The sequence below is a fragment of the Bremia lactucae genome, linkage group LG6, assembly GCF_004359215.1.
Source record: "Bremia lactucae strain SF5 linkage group LG6, whole genome shotgun sequence".
NCBI classification, from domain to species: domain Eukaryota; phylum Oomycota; class Peronosporomycetes; order Peronosporales; family Peronosporaceae; genus Bremia; species Bremia lactucae.
In genome coordinates this window covers 7,434,935-7,451,284 of record NC_090615.1, presented here as the reverse complement: position 1 = coordinate 7,451,284, position 16,350 = coordinate 7,434,935, and the positions used below count along the sequence as shown (strand labels likewise).

Below are 16,350 nucleotides of genomic sequence, written 5' to 3'. Positions count from 1 at the left end.
GCGTGCAAACCGTATCCTCGAAGAGATACTTCGCGGGTTCGCCCACTCTTTTACAAATTGGAGCGAATTTTAGGCGATGGTAGAACTTGCCATCAACAAATTCAGTGCACGCTTCTACAAAGCATGCACTGTTTTCCTTGAACAGCTTACACCATCCACGTATACCCACCTTGTTTGAGAGTGACTCTTTTCCAAGGATAAGAGGGACTCACTCGAGCAAAGAACCTTCTAGCTCTTTCTCACCACGCACTAGCCCTTAGGTCAATGCAAATATTACCAATGTTGATTTAATCAACATTGAAGTGGACGTGACCCTGCAATTAGGGTAAGGTTTTATATTTTGAAACATTAAATAAAATACAGTTTCCATTTTGATCTTGAAGCGTCAATTGCATTACCGAGGCTTGCGCAGTGGTCTGTAAGAGCACTGAGCCTATTAAGGTATCCACTCTCAGGTATTAGTTGCCTTCTGCTAGCCACTGAGTCCCTTGAACTAGGATTCACTAAGCTCTACGAGCTTGTACGACTTTCTGAGTTGTTGATTTTTAGTTCTATAGAACTAATGGGTTTAACAACTCAGGGAGTCGTACAAGCTATTAAAGTTTAGTGAATCCTAGATCAAGGGATTCGGGGGTTCGTACAACCAAGGGGCAACTAGTGCCCGAGAGTATGTACCTTAGAACGGGTTCCATCTCTCACAGACCAATGCGCAAGCCTTAGGAAGGCACTAGACGCTTTAAGATCAAAATAGGAACTGCACTTTATATGATTGTTTAAATCTAAAATATTTACCTAATATAAAAATAGATTTTTGCAGCCAGATATAAATCTGGCGGCGACCACATTTGCTACCCATAATAAATGGAATTTCAGTAGTTCCATTTATTATGGGTAACAAATGTTAAGTATCGTAAAATAGGATAAAAAGGTATTTTACTCATAAAGTAAATGTACCACAACAACGCCTCACCAACCGATGTGTGCCCCATTACACCCTCCCTATCAGACTGTTGACACCGAGTGACAACATTCGCTTCATATCCTCTTTGAAATTGGAATATTAACAACTTACCGTTTGGTTGTGGTTTGCTTTCCTTTGTCCTATAACAACTAAGCGTGAATCACAGACTCTTAGCACCTTCCTTGACGATGAGGTAATTGTGGACTATGAAAGTCACACTCCATCGGAGGAGTAGGAGACAGAGCCTCGCTCTTACGCGCCTCCTCACGAGGATGAGCGTCAGCGGGCCCCAAATCAGTTCCCAGAACGTGGTGAAGCAGATGTCTTAACTGCACTGCGCAGGACACAGGACCCTGATTCCAACATTATCACGAACCCGCTCGATGAAGATCAAGAGCGGGCAATCTCATAGAGGAACAAGCTCGTTGTCGAGCTGCAGAGATAGCGAAAGCTAAAGCTCACAGTGTATACCGATTCACTCCACTTGGTGTGGAAGAGGGTCTCAAAGAGATGACGGGTCATAGCTTGGCCATTTGGATATCGAGTCCCACGGCGAGGACGCCGAAGGAATCACTGCTCGCGACGCTTTTAATGAGCGATATTATACGCCAATGTAATGACGCGAAGCCAGTATCTGACGCGTTTGCGTGATCAAGCTCGTGGAACTTCGGTGACCTCAATGGGGGAAATTCTGATCGTTTTGTTTCCAGACGAACTAAAAAGCGAAAACGAAGTGTCGATTGAGAACTGGGTCCATCGGGCCCGCCGCCTCCGCAATATTCGGAATATTAGAGAGTCTGTGTATGTGGCTGATGTTCGTTTGGAACGGAAGCTTCGCATCGACTTCGCCAAGATTAAGGCCAAATGCTAGTTACGTCTGGCATTTATGCCACAAAACGAGGAAAGGCGTAGCCGATATTTCAGTGCTTAGGTGACCGTGCAACCATAAATTGAAGCCGCACTGAGGCTATAGATCCGCCTTTTCCCACTTCTAGTTGTGGGAAGCGTCGTTTCACGCAAGTTGACCCTTTGCATGGCACTCAAAAACCTTAACGGCGTACGGGCAATCTTGTCGAAGAGATACCTTAAACTCCCGAGAGTTATCAGAAGAGGGGTACCCCAGCCACTTCAGCAGATACTGGCCTTGGCCGTTATGGCAGCGTCGCTTCATAATTTTCTTCACGTGAAACTGCAGGTTCCCTCGCGCATCAAGCAGCGCGGGGGAAGGCCGAGATCTCGACGGAAGCATTTGATGCTCTAAAGCACGAGGTGCAACTTCTTTGCAAGGCCCTTGCTCGGGTTGATGGCTCTTTTAAGGTGGTTCAAAACCGTCTTTAAATGCTGGAACGTTGGCAATCTCGTTTCGAGGGTCAGAAGGACGTCCTGGTTCGGATGCAGCAGTGTGCGGCACGGCCGTCGGTTTCGGCGCAAGCGCCTTCAAGTTCACATGGGAGGGGTTCTGATATGGCTTAAGCAAGCCATAGTATATTACTGAGTGTGAACGCAGCTTGCTAGGAAAGTTTAGCGTGTAAGCTGGTCTTTGTTGACCGTTTGAGCAAAATGGCTTACTTAGCGGCGTTGCCGGATTCCATTGATGGAGATGGTACAGCTAAGCTGTTTATCGATCGCGTATTTCGACAACATGGTTTGCCAGTGGCAATTGTCTCTGATCGGGATCCCCATTTCACGAGTAAATTCTGGGAATCAATTTTCCGAGTGCTTGGCACCAGATTAATTATGTCCACTGCGGACCATCCGCAGACCGATGGTCAAACCGAACGTGGCAATCGCGTCATTGAAGACGTTTTACGCAGCGTGTGTGCTCAGACACCAAAGCGCTGGAGCGCAATGCTCCCAGATGTGGAATTTGCGTTAAATAACGCTGTTCATGCCTCTACAGGATATACTCCGTTTTCTATAAACGGTCTTACCCACCCGCGCGTTCCGTTAAGGATACCACTGCGTGGTTCAGGGCTTGGTGGGGGAGAATTGGCCGATAGGCTTGCTGATATCAGCCCTGTAACCATTCGGAAACACGTAAGCGAGTTTCTCGCGACGCGATTTAGTGTCTTAAGACATGTAAGGGCTGGCTGATAGCCAAGACAAACAAAAAGAACAAGCGGATGCCAAAGGCAGAAGCTGTTTAATTCTTATATGGTCGGAAACCGAGTTTTACTAAACGCTAAAAACCTACCCACCAACTTGGTTTCCGCGGTCTTCAAGACCAAATATGTCGCCCACGCTTTAATAAACCATTTACGGTCGTGGCCAAGAAGGGCCTAGCTTATACGCTAAACCTTCCCAGCAAGCTGCGTACACACCCAGTGATTTACATTGGCTTGCTTAAGCCATATCGGGACCCTTCCCACGTGGACTTGAAGGCGCTTGCGCCGAGACAGGCGGTCGTGCCGCAGATTGCTGCATCCTCACCAGGATGTCCAGCGGGCCCTCTTAACGAGGCTGCTGACGCTCCAGCGTCGAAAGACGGTCCAGAACCGCCTTAAAGAAGCTCTCAACCCGAGCAAGGACCTTGCGAAGAAGTTGCACCTCGTGCCGTAGAGCATCAAATGCTTCCGCCGAAATTTCGGCCCCCTCCCACGCTGCTTGATGCGCGAAGAACCTTCAGTTTCATGTGGAGAAACTCTTAAAGCGACGTCGTCGTGAGGATCAATACCAGTACAGTAGAACCCCTCTAAAGTGATACGCTCTAAAGTAATAATACGTCCTAAGTAATAAAATTTCGTGGTCCCGAGTTGGGACTTAAGGTTAAAGTAATATTTTGCCAAAGTAATAAAGTAATATTTTTTAAAGTCCCACTATTAGTAGACACATACCCCAAAAGTAATATATTTAGAAAAAAATTTTTTTTTCAAATAACTATACTTCTTTTGCCGCTTTTGAGAGAAATCGATGGAGAGTGACTTGCTTCTTTCCAGTAATCTGTATCCTTTCAAAATCGTCCAAAACTTCATTCAATTTCCTGTGAGTCGTGGAAGTATCACACTCCCTGCATGAAGTACAGTTTACACAACCTTATTGCATCAAGGACGTCCTTGGCTTTCACGGGGGCTGGCACTTCGCTATCATCCGCATCGGGAATCCCTCCTTCCACTTCTACAGGCAAAGACAATCCATGTTCTTCCATTGTTACTGCCACAATGTCTTCTACGTCAGGACTATAGGCGACCTCTCTCTCCAAGGGGTTGTTGAGGATGGCGTTGATGTCCATTGGATTGCGGTACAGTTGATCATTCTGTAACATCAAGTCATCTGCAACATTTGCGGGGGGTTCGGTCGCCCTAGCAGGAACTTGGATGTTCAAGCTTGATGTCCGAATTTTGCAGTGATTAAAACAATTACGAATAGTTTCCTTGGTCACCATATTCCAGGCCTCCACAGCCCACACCATCGCCTTCAAAACATCCACTTTTTTATGCGCTTCCACATTGTTAAGTGTTTCATCCAGCTCCAATGCTCTTAGCAAGTTGCGATTGAAAATTTTCCTGTAAAAGGCCTTCAAAGTTCGAATAATGCCTGCATCACAAGGCTGAATTCGGGAAGTTGTGTTGGGCGGCAGGTAAAGGATTTTAACATTGGCCAGCTCCGGCAAGCTGTCAATTGGAACATGAGCAGGACAATTGTCCATAATCAGCAGCACCTGTCTTCTCCTCATCCTCCGATTAAACCATTGTAGCCATTCCAAAAACAATACACTGTTCATCCAAGCCTTCGGATTTGCCCTGTAGTGGCAGCCAAGGTTCTGACGATTGATATTTTTGAGACAACGGGGATTCAAGTATTTCCCAATCACCCAAAGTGGGACACGATCTGAGCCATCTCCGTTGGCACAAACAACAAAAGTTAGCCGTTCCTTGTGCTGCTTGCGGCCCTCCAGTTGCTTCGTTGCAAGTGAACGATCAGCCTAAAGTGAGGAGGCAATAAATTTTAGTATTTGAAGTTGCTTCCAAAGTGATTTCAACTGGCCCCGACATACCTGAAGTCGGTAAAACAAACCCGTTTCATCCATATTGTAGATATCCTTCCATTCATACTGATCCAAAACTTCTCGAATTGCGGGTAAGGATTGCTCGAGTATCTCCATGTTAACCGAACCGCTCTCTCCATGTCTCACTCGCTCTTTGATTCCATATCGAGCTTTGAACCTGTTCAACCAGCCATTGGAGAATTGAAACGTATTTGTGTCTTGATCGGGGTACAGTCTCTCCAAAAAAATCCTCCCCTTTTCTTTATAAAGTTCACCCGAGAGATCCATGACATCTTCGTAAGTTCGCACAAATTTGTAAAGTGCCTCTTCCATGAGAGGGTATTCTACAGTCTTCTGACGCTTCGCATCCATACTAATTTTTGCTCCGTCTCCTGCACCAGCTTTTTCACCTTGGGAGATCCAGTGCTCCTGCTGCTTGAGAATCTTGGAAATCGCAGCTTGACTGACAGTCATGCCAAATTTCTCTACCACCCATTGTGCAATATCCTTCTGTGTTCCACTGGTATCACGCTTCCTTTTACTGATAGCTATGCGGATTTCATTAGTGATAGGAGCATGAGCAACCTTCAGGTGTGCTTTCGCCATTTTTTGTGTTAAGTTTGCAGTTCTTGCTTAGACGTTTAGATTTGCCGTTCCCGTTCTGTACTTCTTATAAATATTTTAGTTTAGTTAAAGTGTCAAAGTTGAAGCTTCACGTCGAGGGTTAGGGTTAGGTAATGCGTCAGCTGCACATTGAGCTTCCTAAACGAAAATTTTCTGGAGAGAAGAGGTTGGCATCTAAAGTAATAAAACGCATAAAGTAATATTACTTTTCGGTCCTAAGAGTATTACTTTAGAGGGGTTCTACTGTATCTGGTGAAGTGGCTAGGGTACCCCTCTTCTGAAAACTCTTGGGAGTTCGAGGTACCTCTTCGGCAAGATTGCCCGTACGCCGTTGACGTTTTTGAGCGCCAAGCTCAGGGTCATTCGCGTCAAACGACGCTTCCCACCACTAAACGTGGGATTAGGTGGATCTAAAGCCTTAGTGCGGCTTCGATCCTTGGTTGTACGGTCAATCGAAGCACTGAAATATTGGCTAGGCCTTTCTTCGTTTTGTGGCCTAAATGCCGAACGTAACTGGCATTTGACCTTAAGCTTAGCAAAGTTGAAGCGAAGCTTCCGTTCCAAACGCATCACCTCTATCCGCAGACTCTCTGATATTCCAGATAATACGAGTTTGCGGGCCCGGTGAATCCATTTCTCAAATGAGACTTTGTTTTCAGTTCTTGTTTCGTTTGGAAACAAAACGATCGGAATTTCCCTTATGGAGGTCACTGAAGCTTCACGGGCTTGATCAGGTAAACGCTTCAGATACTGGCTTCGCGTCATTACCTTCGGCGTAAGGTATTGCTCATGAAGAGCGTTGCGTGCAGCGATCTCCTCCGGCGTCCTCGCCGGGTCACCAGTGATTCAGATGGCCAAGCTATGACCCCCTATCTCTTTGAGACGCTCGTCTGCACTAAGCGGAGTGAATCTATATTCACTATGAGCCTTAGCTGTCGCTATTTCGGCAGCTCGACGACGAGCTCTTTCCTCTATGAAAATTTTCTGCTCTTGCTCTTCATCGAGCGGATTCGGAATAATGTTAGACTTAGGCTCCCGTGTCCTGCTCAATGCAGTTAAGACATCAGCGGCACCATGTTCTGGGAACGGATTCGGGGCTCGCCGACGTTCGTCCGGAGGAGAAGGCGTGAGCGAACGCCGCTCTTTTTCCTCCTTTTCTGATTGAGAATGGCTTTCAAAGTCCACCATTCCCTCATCGTCGAGGAAGGTGCTCAGAGTGGCAACCATCTAACATTGGCAACCTGCGAAAAATCGGAAGATGTAGTTGCAACGTTAGAGCTTCGTATAATTGTGGCTGTTGCTAGTAGCTGCTGCGCTTTCAAAGTTCGACTAGAGAAGTAATTTTAAAAAAAGATACTTGCAGGCTGTAGAAAAAAAGGGTTTATCTTAAAATCAAGTTCCGATCTATAGACCAACTTGACTTATCTTCCCCGATATTGATGTGCTTGAAGTCTTGGATAAAGCAAAACTGAAGTCGCAAGTAATATCATTCACGTTGTTTCGACATTTGTGACTGCATTGACTGACGGAGAAATAGCTGATGCGCCGTAAAATGTCCATGACGACAGAATTGAAGCCAGCCTGTCGCTTGCAGCTGATAATTGTTTTGTTAAAGCAAGTAACACCACTGCACGTGGTAAATATATCAACACAAAATCTACTGAAGTATTTGACAGCCCATATTAATGCTGCAGCCACAGTCGACGCTTCGATCGTAGTATAGCCGGCATAGGCTTACGTGCATATTTTCACTTATGCACAATTCTTTTTACAGACACTGGCTCAACTATTTAAGGATCAATCCCAGAACAATACTTTTAGTAAAAAGACTTAACTCGTTTACGTAGTGTCGAAGTGGCTCAGAGGCAACTCGGCAAATTTTTCAATAGCCTCTTCGGCAATAACCATAATTTTATCGTGCACCTGTTCAATGGTGCCCGTTGCATCCACGACGTGCCACTCAGGTGTAGTGCGCCTCATGATATAATGAAAGTTGCGATACACTTTTTCCTGAAAGCCTGTTGTCTCGTACCGTTCCTCGCCAAAGTCAGTGCGTCTGGACGCTAGCTTTACTGAAAGATCAAGAAAAATGACTGCGTCGGGCTTTGGAAGACCAACTTCGGGTGCCCAACACCAGTCAAGTGATAGGCCGCTCTTGGCGGCCGAAAAAGCCACACCGCTGAATGAGTAGCGATCCATAATGATATGCTGGCCGCTGGTCAGAATCGACTCAATTTTGCTGGCTGCTTCCCAGCGATTCGCCGAAAATAGCAGGTGAATGACATGGTCATCCATGGCCTCCGAGCTTGTCAGGTACGCGTGAATGCTCTTACCAATAACTGTGCTGCGATCTGGAAAGTGCAGAAGAGCAAAAGATTGAGATATCATCGATGCGCTCAACTTATCATATAGCATCGTTGTTTGCGTCGTTTTGCCGCAACGATCCACGCCCTCGAAAAGCAGGAAGACGCCTCGACGGGTCATCATTGATTTGGCAGTCTTATTCAGTTTCCTATGGCAAAATTGGAACATATAAATGAATAATTTAAAATTAATCTTTAATTTGTCAGAAGTGCTGTAATTGAGTGTGCTTGTGTGAGTTTGTTTTTGCTAAGATACTGTTCGGCTTTTACCCCTACTTTTTTACAATTACTCTTTCAACTTGTTGGCTGTAAGTAATGGCTCAATAACTTTCAGCCAGTCCGCGAGTTTCCAAGAGGAGTCAGCATTTTNAAAAAAAGATACTTGCAGGCTGTAGAAAAAAAGGGTTTATCTTAAAATCAAGTTCCGATCTATAGACCAACTTGACTTATCTTCCCCGATATTGATGTGCTTGAAGTCTTGGATAAAGCAAAACTGAAGTCGCAAGTAATATCATTCACGTTGTTTCGACATTTGTGACTGCATTGACTGACGGAGAAATAGCTGATGCGCCGTAAAATGTCCATGACGACAGAATTGAAGCCAGCCTGTCGCTTGCAGCTGATAATTGTTTTGTTAAAGCAAGTAACACCACTGCACGTGGTAAATATATCAACACAAAATCTACTGAAGTATTTGACAGCCCATATTAATGCTGCAGCCACAGTCGACGCTTCGATCGTAGTATAGCCGGCATAGGCTTACGTGCATATTTTCACTTATGCACAATTCTTTTTACAGACACTGGCTCAACTATTTAAGGATCAATCCCAGAACAATACTTTTAGTAAAAAGACTTAACTCGTTTACGTAGTGTCGAAGTGGCTCAGAGGCAACTCGGCAAATTTTTCGATAGCCTCTTCGGCAATAACCATAATTTTATCGTGCACCTGTTCAATGGTGCCCGTTGCATCCACGACGTGCCACTCAGGTGTAGTGCGCCTCATGATATAATGAAAGTTGCGATACACTTTTTCCTGAAAGCCTGTTGTCTCGTACCGTTCCTCGCCAAAGTCAGTGCGTCTGGACGCTAGCTTTACTGAAAGATCAAGAAAAATGACTGCGTCGGGCTTTGGAAGACCAACTTCGGGTGCCCAACACCAGTCAAGTGATAGGCCGCTCTTGGCGGCCGAAAAAGCCACACCGCTGAATGAGTAGCGATCCATAATGATATGCTGGCCGCTGGTCAGAATCGACTCAATTTTGCTGGCTGCTTCCCAGCGATTCGCCGAAAATAGCAGGTGAATGACATGGTCATCCATGGCCTCCGAGCTTGTCAGGTACGCGTGAATGCTCTTACCAATAACTGTGCTGCGATCTGGAAAGTGCAGAAGAGCAAAAGATTGAGATATCATCGATGCGCTCAACTTATCATATAGCATCGTTGTTTGCGTCGTTTTGCCGCAACGATCCACGCCCTCGAAAAGCAGGAAGACGCCTCGACGGGTCATCATTGATTTGGCAGTCTTATTCAGTTTCCTATGGCAAAATTGGAACATATAAATGAATAATTTAAAATTAATCTTTAATTTGTCAGAAGTGCTGTAATTGAGTGTGCTTGTGTGAGTTTGTTTTTGCTAAGATACTGTTCGGCTTTTACCCCTACTTTTTTACAATTACTCTTTCAACTTGTTGGCTGTAAGTAATGGCTCAATAACTTTCAGCCAGTCCGCGAGTTTCCAAGAGGAGTCAGCATTTTAAATGTAACGCCATTTAACGAGTACTGCGGTGTACCAGTTATTGTACGAGTACATGCGCACTTCCAAGTTGTTCGCATATTTTGATTCATCTCGGTTCCGCCGTTACCTGTCATTTTCATGTCCCACTAATTTTGAGTTAGGTTTGGAAATGTCGTTTGGGCCAATTTTTTCTGCTCGAAATTTACTTGCATCGCACTTAAATCTTTTGTCGCTTTGTTCCAAAACATTATAGTGAGTTCCAACAACATCATTCGTTTAGCTTTATGAAGCCCAGACATTATGTGATTACGATACCGTTCTTGGTTTTTGTATAGCTTTAGCCCAAGGGATGAAGTGGTCATCACTAAAAGCCAACGAAATAGTAAGCATCGACAAGGCAATAACACGGCCTTGATTTGGATCTCGTCATTCTCGTAGTGGTGGGCTAATGCTTTCATACCATTAAATGCGACCTTGCTGTAGGGGCAAAGTAAGTCGACGTACGTCTCTAGTCGTTCTTAAGAGTCTCCACTGCCTTTCCCAATAATAAAACCTGGCGGCTCTGGCGGAATAGGCACCTGAACAGCGGCCAAATAATTTTACAAGCAACAACGTCGCCATAACGCTAAGATCTAGAATTTTGCGTTAATTGCGCTTATTGCAATAATAAGATTATTTTAATTCAAAATGGTAAGTCATTACGATAAAAAACCCGAATGAAAGGAACGAAGAATCCTTTCGAGTTTTAATTATTTGATAAAATGATGACTTCAGCGCTCGCTTGGCAAATTCTGCCGCTAATGATGGGGCTCTATGCGAAAGTGAGCGCCCAAAGAGTTCCTCGGCGTCTTCCTGGCTTTACCCTTGGAAAAGGTAGTGCAGACGCTGGCGTGCAGCTCGAGTCATTTGTTGACTTGGTAAGAAATTGTGTTATTAAAAAATCTGATCACTTGTCTTAAGCTGCATGGCTGCATCAGTTGTGTCCGGACAGCAAGTCAGCATACCCAGGCCTGAAAAAGATTGTTGAGCATTACGAAGCTGACGAATTTCGTGTTCGCTTCGTGCTTTTTCCATTGCCGTACCACCAGCACGCATATACGACTGCGGAAGCAGCATTTGCTATTACTACGAGTTTAGGAGACAAGACCTTTACTACGTGGCTCGAAACAATTTACGCCAACCAGGCAATGTAGGGTCCTAATTTTGCATACTAAGTGAGGTAGTACTGGAACAAGTTGTATATGTGGGTCTTGTTGCAGATTTTGGAACAAGGCGACAAAGGACCTAAGCTCAGCTCAAGTAACTCGAAAGCTCAAGAAAGTGGCTCAGATCACATTTCCGTCCTTGACGGAGAAGCAGTGGGATGAAGGGATGACGGGATATGGAGGAACGGATGTGGACAATCAAGCTCGTGAATCGTGGAAGTACTCGTGCTCCAGAGGCATATCTGGCACGCCGATGTACATGCTAAATGGCGTTCCATTCGAGGCTGGCGCCAACTGGACAGTTGAGCAATGGTTTGAGGTCATTGACCCACTTGTAAAAGCTAACAATGTTGCTATAAAGGTCAAGTCTGATTTGCAGGAATGGAAAAACGTCCATCTAAGTGGAACCCCTCGCGGTCTGCCGGATAGAGATGTCACGCATCTTTTGCTTGCTGGAGAGTGGGCTACTAGTTCGTCGGTATGCAAAAATAATATTGGTCGAGAAAAAGCATGCGAATTCGCTCCTGGTCGTGTTATGTGCTGCCATATTAATGAAGCCTGCATTCTCCGAGACGGATGTGTAATGCTGGAATGAAGCTGAAAATTGAACTGAAGATTAGTGCGTTAATGCCTTAAGAATTGCTTTTCTAAGTTGCTAATTTTTGTAAAGTTTTGGCGAGTGCCTTGCATATTTGGCTGATTCTTGTTAGCAATTACCAAGAGATGCACATCAAGTCGGCAGCTTGCTTATACAAGCGAATGACCACAATTTATTTTACTTCATGCACGCCTAATTTCTGAGGAGAGCTGGCAGATAGTTTGACACTGGTTTCGATAAGCTACTCCTAGAAACCGGTATTGACCGAAGAGAAATAATATTTATGTAACGGTAAACCCCGTAATTAATATTATTTATATGTGAGAAAAAAAATAAAGAGTACGAAATTATTACCTGTATTAATTTTGACTTAATAATTACAATATTACCAAATTTGGTAATATTGACGCAGTAAGACATCAGTTCTATTGTTTGGCATATTCATGATCGGTCGCATGAGTTCGGTCGTAGGCGAATCAGCCGTTGGTGCCATGTTGGTCGCATGAGTTCGGTCGTAGGCGAATCAGCCGTTGGTGCCATGTTGCTAACTCTGAAGACAGATGAACAACATGCGGCCATAGCCGAGATCGTACAACATGAACTCGACGGGGCCCAGGATAATGTAGCCTTGCTTCACCAGCAAGGATCTCAGCACGCGGAGGTGTTAAGAGAACAGGGTACTCAACAGTTGGAACTATGCTGCTAGCGGGTCGACGAGGAAGCGTCAGCCCGAAAGCTTAAAAATCGAAATCTTTAAGTTTAAGGTAAGCGAAGGCGACTCCTTTCTATTCAGGTTTGAATCAACCCCGACAATCGTCACAAGACACGATTGTGCGGTGCGCAAGTAGGCGCCATACATAGTTAGTTATTACTATATTAAAGTTAGTATTGGATAGAAGATCGTTACATAGGAATTTGAATAGTAGTTGAGCCCCGCCTTCACTGAAATCAGTGTAGGTTGACTAGTACTATTATCAGTACTAGCAAAGGGTGCCCCGGTACAGCTGGTAGCACTTCGTAGTCCGTTCAAGGGCCTACACACGTCGCATCCAACATGGACATGTTGGATGAAAAAGGAGGGAGCTTTCAAGCCCCTCAAGAAGGCTATCACGCGAAAGGTTCACTCGTTCGAGTGACCTTGAATGGCGAGTGATCGGTCGCATGAGTTCGGTCGTAGGCGAATCAGCCGTTGGTGCCATGTTGTTAACTCTGAAGACAGATGAACAACATGCGGCCATAGCCGAGATCGTACAACATGAACTCGACGGGGCCCAGGATAATGTAGCCTTGCTTCACCAGCAAGGATCTCAGTACGCGGAGGTGTTGAGAGAACAGGGTACTCAACAGTTGGAACTATGCTGCTAGCGGGTCGACGAGGAAGCGTCGGCCCGAAAGCTTAAAAATCGAAATCTTTAAGTTTAAGGCAGTCGAAGGCGACTCCTTTCTATTATGGGTCGTCAATTTAGACGACGCCATTGAAGCTCGCCGCATCAATGATGATACGACGAAAGTGAAATTTGGCATGTCCAACTTAGCCAGACGGGCCAAACCTTGGGCTTTAGGGATCAAGCTTCACTACCAATGGTTTTTGGGTCGTATGAGGTCTTTAAGACTCGGCTCAGGCAAACATTTGAGCCGCCACGTGCCGAATTCAGGGCTCGAACCGAACTCCTGAATATGATGTAGAGCGAGCATGACCTTCACGCTTATGCCCAACATACACGATACCTGTTCAGTTGTATCGTAAATCATCCAATTGATGAACAACCACAAAAAAACAGTTTTATTAAAGGTCTTGTAGACGGTCCTGTCAAGACCCATCTTTTGCGAATCGAACAAAGACGCTTGATCAAGCGATCTCCGTAGCGAGAGAGGAACACTTTAGCTTGAAACATGCCTTCGCCCATTCGGCTGCTTATCGTCAATACAGACGACAAGGAAATGCAGTTTCAGAACCTACGGACTTCTCGTATTTCAAAAGCAAGAAACCTCGCTCTTCAAATTACAAACGATTGTAAAAAATGCAACTGTTGTAAAAAAACGGGCCTCTACCCTATGAGAGTAGTGCCCCACGCCCAGAAAAACTGAGCGAAACGATCGACCTCCCGCCAGGAACAGCGGAGGACGCGAATCCGACGCCGTTTCGAGATAGCAACGACGAGGCGAATCGTAAAAAAACGGACGGATTCAGTAGTCGGAGCGCCCTACTGATTCAGCAACACTTAAAGAATTTGCAGGCCTTTTGACGAAAGTTGCTCCAGACACGAGCATTTTGTTTAACTGCCCCAGGTGATGAGGTTAACCTCATCACCTGGGGCAGTTACACAGAATGCGCGGCGCGTCGAACAAATTCTTTCGACGCCAATCGCTAGAAGATCGCAGACGTAAATGCATTGAGCGCGATATACCTCTAACGAGGATGACAGTGCGCCTAGCAACAGGCGCATCTGTAACAGATAGAAAAAACGTGTATTTGGTATCCAATACACGTTAAAGGGTACATAGTACGATAATGATTTCATCGCACTGGATTTTTTGGATGACAAATTTGATGTCATCCGTGGATTACCATGGCTCGGAAAGTACGAGTCATATACAAATTGGTGGCATCAAGCCGTGACAATGCCTGTCTCTCATTCATTTAGTACCCATCTAATGAACGTCTTTGAGCGTTTACAAGCGTGTCGATGTCCTAAGAGTGAGTGCGATGGACTTATTTGAGATTTGATCATTTGCACGACTGCACAAGACCTAAATGCGACTACAAAACAGTGCGACTACAAAACAGTGCGACTACCAATCACACTGTGAAGTTAAATTCCGACGGGCACAGGCAGGATCAAAGATCCACCATTGTGACGTGGACTATAGTTACCGACATATGTGCACAAACACAGGCAGCGTCGAAGATCAACGACTCGAAAAAGTCGAGTGGTACGAAGCAAAGATGCTTGCTTATAATACAACATCCAAGAAAATTTGAAACACCTGTCGATCGGCTACAGTGGAAGAATCCGAGATCGACAAGAGAGTCGATCGTAGAGAATCTCGCTGTGGTTGCGCAACTACAGCTAGAAGCAGTTGGGAAGGATACTCCCTGAATAAAACTTGAGAGAATAAGTCCCCAAGAATCTGCGCGAATAAGTCCAAAGAAAGCTGCGGGAAAACAATCGCAGGTACCTTTGGAAATGAGTTTTAAAGAGGAAACTGAGACACTGAATGTCTTAGTAAAAACGGACCAAGAGTAGGCGCTTATACACTTAATCTGGCAGCGCCCCGAAATTAACTTTGGAGATAACTTAATTGCCAACGCTAGAACCGAAATAGTTCTTGCGTTATCTGCGTAGTGGCAAAGTCAAGCAGATCTGGGTACTTGTAACAGATGACAAGTACGTGGCCGAAATTCGGTCGGCAATAGTATATTCCTGAGAACGAACGGCTTCTCAGCATCACATCGATGGACGAAATGTCCTCGATGAAAAAACTCGGATTGAACATTTTACATTCCAATCCTAGGAGTCTTTGAAGACAAATCCTTTACATAAGGATTTAATAGAATTCAAAGATGTATTCCCTGAATCCGTACTGTGTGAGTTGCCTAAAGATAAAGGCACTTGGCGCGTGCGTTCAGCAACAGCAAGATGGCGGAGTTCGCATGCATTTAATAAATCAACCGTGAGGTGAAAGGGGTTATCTCGCTCGTTGGCGAGGGTATCTACCCTCGCATGATAGCTGGGATCATAGTTCCCAACTGGTGATGGACGTACCGTACGAGACCCATCCGCCTCGCCCTCCGGGAATGGGTCTCGTACGGTACGTCCATCACCAGTCGGAGGGGTTCATCACAAAACAAGCGCTCCCCGCGCTTTTAAAAATATTGGAGGTTCTCAATCCCTTCGCGCATCTCTTGTGAGATGCGCGTCCTCCAATGAGGGTACCTTTTACATTGGTCACCGACTGGCTAAGTTTAATTAGTTCTGTTTCTTAAAAGCAAAGCCACTGCTAGCTGCGGTTCACCATTTACTATGTCTTAGTCTTCAAGGGAGTATGCCTTCTTAGGGGCATGACCTGCACCCTCAAATCAGCATGGGCATGAGTCCTCCCACGAGAGGTAATGTAACCCTGCCTCTCAAGACAAACGGTACATCTTGTAGCGTGCACCGACTACGATCCGTTTCTCGAATTGTTAGTGGAAAACATCGAGTTTGTCAGGCCAGGACTCGCGGCCTAAGCTTTGCACATTCTGTATAAATGCTTCCCAAGCTTGGAACAAAGGAGTGACATCCTTTGCCCGCTCACCTGTGTACCACCGATCCCGGAAAAAGGCATCGATGAAGAATTTAATTTCATCCTTACCAGGCTTGTGAAGCCTTGTTGAGTCGAAAACGGAATATGGTGTATATCGTTGGCCATACCAGACCAACGAGTTAGGTTGCCCAGAGGGCAACCAAGGCTTCCTTTCGGAAAAAAACCGCAAAACATTGCGGTGTCTCTCCCGTTGGCTCATGTTAACGTTAACGCTAACATTACTCTCGAAGTGATCCTACGAGTCACTTTCCTGGTGATGCATACTAGCTCCACTATTAGAACGCATTGTAGTGATCTTTACGATCACTTCGCTCCTGGTAATGCATACTGACATCACCAGAGTTATCGTCGTCCAAGGCAATCATCGCAAGATGGCTTCGCACCAAAAAAAATGTCAAACAACTTCGTCATCACCTCTTTCGTTGTCACGTCAGAACCCATAGATTCAGCGGACATGGCCTCGGTGGATCCGGCGGCCTTAACAGTTGCCACTGAGTCGGGCGATGACGCCGACTCGGCCCAGTCACCTACAATGGCAGTAGCAGATGACATATACCACTCACCTCCAA

The 16,350-nt window shown here is 45.4% G+C and overlaps 2 protein-coding genes across 2 annotated transcripts; one reads left to right on the top strand and one right to left on the bottom strand.

Annotated features, from left to right (window-relative positions):
- Window positions 1–7,409: 7,409 nt before the first annotated feature.
- On the bottom strand, window positions 7,410–9,442 carry CCR75_000489 (uncharacterized protein; the record flags this gene model as incomplete). Its single annotated transcript, XM_067958596.1, has 2 exons — window positions 7,410–8,082; window positions 8,802–9,442. 2 exons carry the CDS (start codon window positions 9,440–9,442, stop codon window positions 7,410–7,412), a joined length of 1,314 nt encoding a protein of 437 aa, XP_067818277.1.
- A 989-nt stretch (window positions 9,443–10,431) lies between these two features.
- Window positions 10,432–11,566, top strand: CCR75_000488 (uncharacterized protein; the record flags this gene model as incomplete). Its single annotated transcript, XM_067958595.1, has 3 exons — window positions 10,432–10,587; window positions 10,648–10,859; window positions 10,930–11,566. 3 exons carry the CDS (start codon window positions 10,432–10,434, stop codon window positions 11,468–11,470), a joined length of 909 nt encoding a protein of 302 aa, XP_067818278.1. The 3' UTR covers window positions 11,471–11,566.
- Window positions 11,567–16,350: the final 4,784 nt, after the last annotated feature.